Source organism: Pinus tabuliformis, chromosome 4_1, assembly GCF_031772625.1.
Source record: "Pinus tabuliformis cultivar Carrire ecotype Pingquan chromosome 4_1, CPIR1, whole genome shotgun sequence".
NCBI classification, from domain to species: domain Eukaryota; kingdom Viridiplantae; phylum Streptophyta; class Pinopsida; order Pinales; family Pinaceae; genus Pinus; species Pinus tabuliformis.
In genome coordinates this window covers 719,470,462-719,480,565 of record NC_142303.1, presented here as the reverse complement: position 1 = coordinate 719,480,565, position 10,104 = coordinate 719,470,462, and the positions used below count along the sequence as shown (strand labels likewise).

Here is a 10,104-nt window from a genome sequence, read left to right as displayed (position 1 = left end):
TATACCATCAGAGAAGGGGCATGACGGCCTACCTGTGAATACTCTACTACAATGCCATCACCCTCCAACACTCCATAACCACAAAGAAACATTTTTGTAGAAAAACCTCCTGCACTCTTATAACGCTTGTCGAGTTGTCAATTTTTCCACACAGCTATCCTTCGTCAAACCACTTGCCCTCATCAATCATTACGATATGACATACCTACTATTGGAATGCTCACATCCCTGTTGCCAAAAATTAATGTTGTTGGGTTCTTCACCCCATCAAAGGTAAACTTTATTTTCATTTTAACTTGTAAAAATATTTATAAAAACTATTAATTGTTTTTTAAATTATTTAGATTTTTATTATAATAAATAATTAAAACAAAATTATCGTTTAAATTTAAAAGTGCAAAATTGAATTTATGTTTTTATGCCAATTTTTTAGACTAATAAAAACAAAGTAATTTGTTTTTTTGGTTGATATAAAGTTATCTCAATTTTAGTAAAAATATTAAGAGAAATATAAATGTAAATTCATCGTTATTTAAGGGTAGAAATTAAAATACAATATATTACAAAATGTATTCTTATTATTAATATTATTATTGATAATCATTAGTAGATCTTGATTTTATAAAAATAATTAAAGAAATAAAAACGTAAATTCATCATTATTTAAAGATAAAAGTTAAAATATAATCTATTACTTTATTTATTCTTATTATTAATATTATTAGTTATAATCATGGGTAGATTTTGCATTTTTGGTAGATTTTGTATTAGGAAAATTGCATTGAGGAGATGTGTTAAAAAAAATTACAACATGGTAGTCATTACTTATACTTCAAAGCATGTTTATAGATTCAAGTAGTTTGCGCAAAATACAGAGTAAAAAAATCTTAGAAGATAGTTAGATTTATAAACCATATAGAATATTCCTAGTATTAAGGATTGCAAAGCAATGCATATGAAGAAACATAGAAGGGTGAAACTGCTAAGCATGATTTCCAATATGTGAATTTCCAGGAGAAGGATCATTCAAGACTAGAAGTGGGCCCATTATTGAGCCTAAAGGACCTATTTCTATGTAGCCTAATGGGGATTTAGTCTGCATGGCTACCTATTCTTCATATCATAGTTCCTCTTGCTAGGAACATAGGGCTCCACACTCATCCTAGAGTTGTTGAAGAGTTTTTCTACATTAGACTAATATTTCCATAGAAGTCCCGACCTCGACAATGATTTTGGAGAACCTAATTCGAAGTTTATAGAGTAATGTGTGAATCTCCTGAAAATCCATAGTGATTTGTTGTAAAGTGGCTTTGATAGCTTTGATTTTCCTTTTTTCCATGTTCGCTTGTGGAGTTGGAAGCTAAATTACCAATTTTTTCTATATACCCAGAGCCTTATATCCATTCAATATCATGATGAATTATGGCTATGGACCCAAATTAGACACATAATTAAATGGAGGGAAGAAATAATTGGTCATTAGTAGCAGGCTTGTCAACATTGAAGGCCACTCACAAAAATATGGCAAGTACAAAATTTTGATCCCTTTAGCATAAGAATTATCCCACCACTACACTTGATCGAGTGAGGGAAGTAATCATATGTAGAGTCCTAGGATGTGAGAATGACATCAAGGAGAGCATGATGTGTCATGGGGTTATAGTGCATGAGGTTGAATGATGCCACAATGAGTTGATGGGTACATGGCATGAATTCGATGGGGGCCTAAAGGAATATGGACGATGGAACCTTGACCATTGACCTTGAGGTCCCCCATTTTACCCTGAGTTGCAAAGGAGGCTTAAGAATCAACTTGAGAAAATTAATAATGTGGAATACATGATAAGAGGAAACAAAGGGGATTAAGTGAAGTAGAGAAAGTGAAAGAATGATGATAATTTGGCACTAGAAGGAGAAAATCTCAATTAGAGATGTCTTATAGTATTCTTGGAATCCACTACAATGATGAGTTTTGGGATGTTAAGAAAGGAGGCCAACTAAAGTCAAGGATATAGTTCACATGCTTCTATTTGATTGTTTGTGGCTATTCCTAGGATTCAAAAATTCCTCATGGATTGTAGAACACCCAGAACACCCCTTTCGCAATTGTCACCTCATTTTTTTATTTTTATTTTTTTGTGACTAGAGGAATTGGTAACTAGGCTAACCTCGTACTTACATGACATGAAATCAATTTTGACCACCACCGCTATAACCTTTAGTTCAGGCCAACACTAATTTACCAACAAGATTTTGAACCAATGATCATTATGCAATAATTATTTAACAATCTACCCATTTACCAAATATATCTATATGCATTGGTCCATACTTTATTATTTTTATTTTTTATTTTTTAATATTAAAAAGTAATTATATTTATTTTTTTCTATTTAATTTATTATTATTATTATTTATGAAATTAAATTTTTTATTATTTTCAATAAATTTAAAAATTCCAAAAACTAATAAATCTAAATAAATTTTTGGACAGATGTATTTCAAAATTTAAGGTTCTTGGAAAAAAAAATCTTAAAAATTCTAATAAACAGAGGCTTTTAAGATTCTAATAAATAGAAAATTATGCATTTAAGGTTCCTGGAAAAAAAAATCTTAACTTTTAAGATTCTAATAAATAGAAAATCAAAAGACATAGTTTAAATTATAAACATTTTATTTTATTTTTTGAATATTTTAACAATTAAAATTGGAATGAAGTTATATGATTATTAGTTAGATTATAATTTTGTATTATTTAAATTATTTTTTTAAATAAATAAAATAGATTTATGATTGAGATTGTATAAATTGGATAATTTAAATTCCAATAATTTCCTATTAAATTTTAAGTAAAATTCATTAAAAAAAAGAATAGCCCAAAATATCCAAAACCAATCAATTTAATAATAAAATCTGAATTAAATTTGGTGCATTTCAAAATATTTTAAATCATAAAAAAACAAAAACTTATCAACAAATATTTATTTTTATTTTAATAAATTTATTAAAAACTAAGTTCCTCTATTTATAAATTTACTTTATAAAATATAAATATAAACAAAATAAAATACACTCTCATATATATATAATAAAAATTTGAATGATTATTATAATTCAACTCTTTAGAAATTCATATCATAACTTAAAAGAATAATTTAACTAATATGAAATGGTTTAAAAAAATAATTTAATATGAAATGGTTTTTTGGTTGGAATTTACAATACAATTTTAAGCTAGATTACCATTATTAAATAAATTTAATACCTTAAAAAATTTTGAATGATTGGAATTTTGTAGATTAAACAATTTAAATTTATAATTCTTAAAGTCTTTACTCGATTTTAAACCAAATTATCTATGAAAAAATTATTTCATCTTTTATTTAAACTACCGATAAAAATATATCAAATTACAAAAAAAATAAAAAAATCAAATAACACTTTAATTTCTAATTTACCTTTTAAATTCAACCTTCAAATATAAAAAATATATATAATTTAATATATACATTGTTTTTCCCAAATTAAAAATATACATACCCACCAAAATTCCATCACATTAAAATTTTATATTACAACTCATCAATTTAATAATCCCTCTATCCACTTAAAAACATAAAAACATAAAAACATAATAAAATTTGACATGGAGTAACATCTAAATTTTCTATTCTCTACTCTAAAATTCAAAAGTTTAAATAAATCAATATTTTTTTAATAAATAAATAAATAAAAATAAAAATTATCATAATTCCACCTCATTAAAATTCCATATCATAATTTGTCATTTCAAAGGTCTCTCGATCTGACCAAAAAAAACATAATAGAATGGAGTAATAACTACATTTTGTATTGTACCTTTTCAAATTCGTTTTGAATTACCTTTATAAACCACCTTCCTCGTATTATCTCTTCCTTCGAAGCGCGGAGCTTTGAAAGTTGGCCTTTCCATCTGTATGGTAATCCAGTCGGGTACGCAAGCGCCATGCTCCACCTTATAAAAGTATTATGCTTTGGATTTCATGTCTGGTCGTTTCTCAAGCTCTGGTTTTTTATCTAATGGACGGGAGTACTTTCTAATATTCACAGTGGCATGCAACCCCTGTTATTCCGGCCAGGAAAAAAACATTATAACCCAAGTGTCTCTGGTAATTCTGATCCCATATCTCGAGGTTTCTCTGTCACTTTTCCTATAATCAATGCTAGCTTTAATTTCATCTCGCCTCGCGAGGTTTATTCTGATCAGTCTTGCAATAATTAATGATTAAAATACTTATGATTTTGAAATGTGCAACCGGTCATTGGCTTTCTTTGGACACCTCTGCCTGCACCTGGCAGTTCTTTGAATGGTATCTTGTGCTTGGTACCATACAGGATTTGAATGGTCATTGTTTTGCAGATAGTAGCCATTATTGGTTAAGGGCTGAAGCTGTAAGTGGAAAAAGCTGGGAATTATCTCAAACAAATGTTGAACAGAGGATAGAGGTTGCCCTCACTATTAGTATCAGGTACTTAATTATTGTTAGACATGGACATGCTACTGTGTTCAAATTTATTTACAGATTAGGTTGAATATACCAGTCTAACAAGGTCTAGACTCTAAATTGATAAAATGTTGGGATTGCCTCAAACAAATGGTGAACAAAGATTAGAGGTTGCACTCTATCAGCAGGTATCAGCAGGTACTTAATTATTGATAGCCATGGACATGCTGATGTGTTAAAGTCTATTTACAGATTAGGTTGAATATACCAGTCTAACAAGGTCTAAATGTTAAGATGAATTTTTGGAAAAGAATTATTTCTCAAAAGTATTTAGAGTGGACACATTTTTTGAGATAGAGTCTAATATAGCTAATGCCACAATTGTAGGAAACCAACCAATATGGACTGGGTTGATTGTTAAGGGAAAATGTGGTAAAGGGTGACTGTATTAAAAGATAAATTAAGGTATGATTATGAGAGAACAATCTATAATCTGAGCTGAGCTACAAGCACTACATAAAGTATTAAATATTCTTTGCATTAATAAATTCGAGGAATCTTGTGATAGGAAACTTTGAAACAAAGTGGTATGCCCAGCCTCAATTTTGAAAGTGACTGTCTGATTGACGGTTCTAGTTTTATTGGCAGACACGTCTTGGCATGACCAGTGGGGCCTTAGTACTTCAGAAAAAGATATCTTGATGCTTTAAAGGCCGATGGCAGCTCGTGTAAAGCACTTTTTCTTGTTAGCAAAGATTGCATATAATTCATCCAAAGCTGAGCTCGGCGGTCATATATCAGAAGCAAAGGAGAAAACCTGTATGTATTATGTGGAGCTGGAATATTTTTAGGTTGCAAAACTGTCATTTAAGCTACATGAAATCTTGTATATATGAGCTATGTGTGGTGATAGGCACTGAGAGATTCTTTTGATATTTTGTAATTATGCAGGTGAATGGATTAGGACTTCTGTATTCAGTAGTGATATTAGGGAGAAACTGTACATTTTTACAATAGTGGCAGTACTTGTTATCAATTGGCCCTTTGTCCACAAGAATTGGATGGAGTTCTCTTCCTTGGGGTTTGAATTCGGCATGTTCATCTATGGAAGTTCAGTTTTAGTGTGGAAGACCATCAGACGGTTTGGAAAGATGCCCAACAGGTGACTGTTTGTTTCTTGCCCCCTGAAAATCTATGAATTGTATGGTGTCTGAAATAGATTTGATAAATGGTTTATGTTTGAACTAAATAGCTATCTTGATTGGGTTGCTCATTTTCAGGGATTCTAATGCAGTGAAGTGTGACCAGGAAAAGGAAATGGTGCACCATGACGATGGCGGTGTTGGGGTTTTACAGAATGGGGTTATTGAAATTGCAGTTGAGTCAGAAAATCCTAATGAGGGCGAGAACAAGTCTAAGGAGGACCAATGTGGTGAAGCTCAGTTGCCAATTGTGTGTGATATTGAAGGGGAGATTCAAGTACCTGTTGATCAATCGTCCAATTATGAGGCCTGTAGGGCGGAGGTCTCTGGTATTGATGGAAAACTTAGTCTTGAAGAACCAGTTGGGTGCATGAATTGTTGTATAGAGCGAAATGAGTTGGGTGCTTCTGAAACAATTACAGCCCAAGCGAAGGAGTCAGAAACAAATGGAATGACCTGTTTTGAAACAGAACAGGATATATTTATAAGTTTGGAATCAATGAAAACTGGGGAGAAAGAATTGGAGACATCTACAAGTGAAGATGTGGCAGCTTCTATTGAGGTTACTGATAAGATAGTTGGCATTGAAAAGAAAGAAGAGACAACAGAAATATTATTGAATCAAAATACTGCTGCAACTGAAGATTTGGGACCTAGAGTTGAAGATATAAGTGGAATTGAAGACTTAGTCACCAGTGTGGAGGATAGGATTGCAGTTGAAGCTTTGACAAATACAGCTGAAGATACATCTACAGTTGAAGATACAGATAAAGTTGAGACAGCAGTGGAGCATACAACAGCAATTGAATCTCTGGTAAATACAGATGAAGACTCGAAAACAGCTGGTACTGCACTAGTGGAGGATTCAGATGCAATTGAAGCTTTGAAAAATACATCTGAAGAGCCAAATACAGATTATGATAATTCCAAGTTAGTTGAAGATTCTGATGCAGTTCATAATAAATTACAACGTCGTCTAGAAGAAATTGCAGATGAAGATAAACTTGAGACATATCGGCTTCCAGATAACTTATCCTCTCTAATTATATATGAAGACCCAGAGGACTGTAACCTGCCTGATGTTCAGGTTCCTGATTTCCATTGTGAGAAGCAGTTGGAATCCTATGCTGATGAGCTTAGAAAGGCAGATGAAGCCAAGTACCTCCAACACGACTTGTTGATGATACAGTTTGAATCTGCAAGTGATGCAGCCACCTCAAAATCTTCAAGTGAGGGGAGAAACTCCAGTAGTATAGAGAGTGAGTGGAGAAATTCCAGCAGCAGAGATAGCGATCAGGGGAGAAACTCTATTAGCAGAGAGTCAGATGTAGATGATTATTGCTACAACAATTCATTGCAACATAGCCTTCGACAGAGGAGCTCCGGTGTATCGGATGATACTCTGTACGAGAAATACAAAGAGAGGATGCATCACTTTGATATTCTGAACTACCAACAAATGCATGCAGTTGGTAAGCTACTCAACTGCCATTATCTGTAGCTCATGGAAAATTTTAAGGAGCTAAATGCATGAAAAAAATTAGGGCTTAAATTCAATCGTTTGAGAAAATTTGCCCCCCAAAATAACTAATTTAAATTTAAACTGAATTTGAGCCTAAACTTCCTGGAATTTTTTCAAAAATATATAAAAATTTAGATAAAATCTTTACAAAAATATGATCAAACACTTATAATTGGAATTTTAAGCATGAGTAAGATTGTCCAATGTTTTGAAGCTTTAGATCTGTCTTAACCCCAACTATTAAGCGCAGACAAGGATCAAAATGTTGGTGCTAGAATCTGGGTACCATTACTGACTATATAGTGTTGTTTCTCAAGGTTTTCCTCTGCCACAACAGCTCACGAAGTCTAGATCCCAGAGAATGGTATCATCTCTGCGTCAATTGTCATCAAGAAGAAGGGAATTGGGAGATGATGAGATTGAACTGCAGCATCAGAAGGATGAGTTAGAGACCATTTATGTGTCTCAGACATGCTTGACATGGGAGGCACTGCATTGGCAATACAAGAAAATTCAACAACTGGCAGCCTCCAATTCAGAACCTTCTCCATGCTATGATAGCTCAGCAGAGCAATTTCAGTACTTTCAAGTTCTGCTGCAGAGATTTATAGAGAACGAGCCCTATGATCAGGGACTCAGAAGCCAAGTCTATGCCAGATGCCGGTACCAATTGCCTAAGCTGCTTCAAGTTCCTGCTGTCAAGGGAGTTCCTGCTGTCAAGGGTAATTAGCATCAATCAAATATTTTATCCTATTATATTCTCAATACTTTGGGCTTGTGCCCATATTCTTTCTTGCTATATCAGATCAAATCCTAATGTCTAATATATGTATATGCAGAAGCAACTTCAGTAGGAGAAGAAGAAGACCAGATCCCAGCAGAACAAGCAACTTTAGTAACTGCCTCCCAGTTGGTTGGAATCGTGGAGGGCGCTATCATGACTTTCTGGGATTTCCTTAAGGCAGACAAAGAAAAAATTTCCAAAAAACTGGACATGTTATGGAGACAGCCAAAGCAAATGGATTCCACAGACTTGGCTCTCTTGAAGGTCATTAAAAGTTGCTTGAATAAGGTGAGTTTGATTGCAAGAAGAGAGCTAGGTAGGACCATCTATTAACTCTTCTTGTGTGTACCAGGCTGGTGATATGGTTGTATTGAATAAAAGGATAAAATAGGATAAAATATCCAATTAAGGTCCACTAGGGTAGTCTTACATGTGTTTAGTTCTCTTTATGATGGAGAGAAACCCACTTTGAGGTCACATACCTTCTCTCACACACAAAGGAAACATGTGTTAAGCTCTTTTGATAATGGAAGGAAATCAACTCAAGAAGTCAAACACCTTCCCTTACACATACACTCAGGAGCATTCAGGTCTAATATGTATACCTCAATGTTGGGAAGAATATCACTGATTCAAACAAATCACTGGTGTATTAAATATTGAATCTTAGTTGTCATGCAGCTCTAAATTCAATAAACCAAGTTTGATACACCAGTCATCTAGTCTAACTAGAGATATCCATGGAGCTGCAATATATCAAAGCCGGGTTTATATGAGTCTGTGTTACATTTTGATTATCTTAAAATGAAATTCAGGCTTCCTTCAAATTAATCAAAGCATACAGTAAGAGTGCTTACACTTACACTGCTGTTAATATTATATATTGAGTTTTTTGTTAGTTTCTCTGATTGATTTTGTGTTTTGGGGTGTTGGTCTCTTAATAATATTACCAAAATTGGCTTTGCAGAAAGAGGCTAGACTGCAAGAACTCAAAAGAAGACGCAAATGTGTGAGACAGAAGATGAGATCAGACATCAGCCTGAGCAAGGAGGAAGCAACTGAAATCTTGCTTGGTTTTATTGATATCAAGATAATATCCCGAGTGTTGAAGATGTCCAGGATCAGTAAAGACCATTTACGTTGGTGTGAAGAAAAACTCAATAAACTGGTTGTATCCAAGGGCAAGCTGCACAGAGATTATTCGCCTGTGTTTTTCCCATCTTAGAAATCAAGCCAATCTTGATTCTTCTTGGATCTCAGATTACCAGCTGTTAAAATGGATTTTCTAGTCTAAGGGAAGGCTAAATCTCCTCCCTTCTAGCTCCAAAAATGTACATAGAATAGAATATTTGTATTTACTTGGGACATAGATCCTATAGGATGTAGGATCATGGCACGGAGTAAGCTCTAGGATGCAGGATCATGTCACAGAGTAAGCTGTTTACCTCAATGCCATCTCGACATTGTTGATGCTCATGTTTTGAAGTTTTAAAACATCCTCAAGGTAAATACCTAGTTGTTTGGAGGATGGATCTTTGATGTTTGAAAATATAGCTGCCCTGTATAGAAGCAGAGATGCTGCGTTTTGTTGTCAATTTTGTATTAATATAAGTAGTTCTGTAAGCTCAAATGAACACAGAGATACTACAGATTAATGTTCAAGTTCATTGTTCCTCATATATCATGGGCTGTTAAATTCCACCGCCATTAAACAGAAAACCAGCATCTATATGGATAATAATCTCAAAATTTTGGTGCCTTAATAAGAGGAATATTGTTTGAATACAGATTTTCGCAGCTGTTCATATTGTAGATAGACTTCTGGAGGTGAACTGTGTAAGTAGGGCAGACAATTTGCCCATTCAAAAAGCTTCTTCTGTCCTTGAGGATAGGCAGAGTGTCTGCACTAAAAGTCCTAAAAGGTCCGACATTTTAGCCTACTTACACAGTTCAGCTCCAGAAGTCTATATACAAGCAGAATAAATAATGTAATTTATTGTGACAGATTAGTCAGAGGCCAAATTGATAGTCTGTGTTAGTTCATTAAATCAATATCATCAGAGCTTATAAATAATAATACTGCAGCTCATTATATGTCAGGTTCAAACTTCA

General features: G+C 33.3%; 1 protein-coding gene across 3 annotated transcripts; it reads left to right on the top strand.

Moving 5' to 3' along the window:
- The first annotated feature begins 3,967 nt into the window (after positions 1-3,967).
- LOC149178149 (uncharacterized) lies at positions 3,968-9,654 on the top strand. Of its 3 annotated transcripts, XM_089420286.1 has the most exons (9): positions 3,968-4,148; positions 4,400-4,508; positions 4,872-4,949; positions 5,133-5,303; positions 5,436-5,646; positions 5,765-7,158; positions 7,526-7,930; positions 8,048-8,280; positions 8,960-9,654. In XM_089420286.1, the coding sequence occupies exons 4-9, from the start codon at positions 5,201-5,203 to the stop codon at positions 9,215-9,217; spliced, it is 2,604 nt and encodes an 867-aa protein (XP_089276412.1). In that variant the 5' UTR covers positions 3,968-4,148; positions 4,400-4,508; positions 4,872-4,949; positions 5,133-5,200; the 3' UTR covers positions 9,218-9,654. The 3 variants fall into 3 exon arrangements, with proteins under 3 accessions (XP_089276412.1, XP_089276411.1, XP_089276414.1); XM_089420285.1 differs by lacking the exon at positions 4,872-4,949; XM_089420288.1 differs by lacking the exons at positions 3,968-4,148; positions 4,400-4,508; positions 4,872-4,949; positions 5,133-5,303 and having other exon boundaries at positions 5,313-5,646; positions 5,793-7,158.
- The last annotated feature ends 450 nt before the right edge of the window (positions 9,655-10,104 follow it).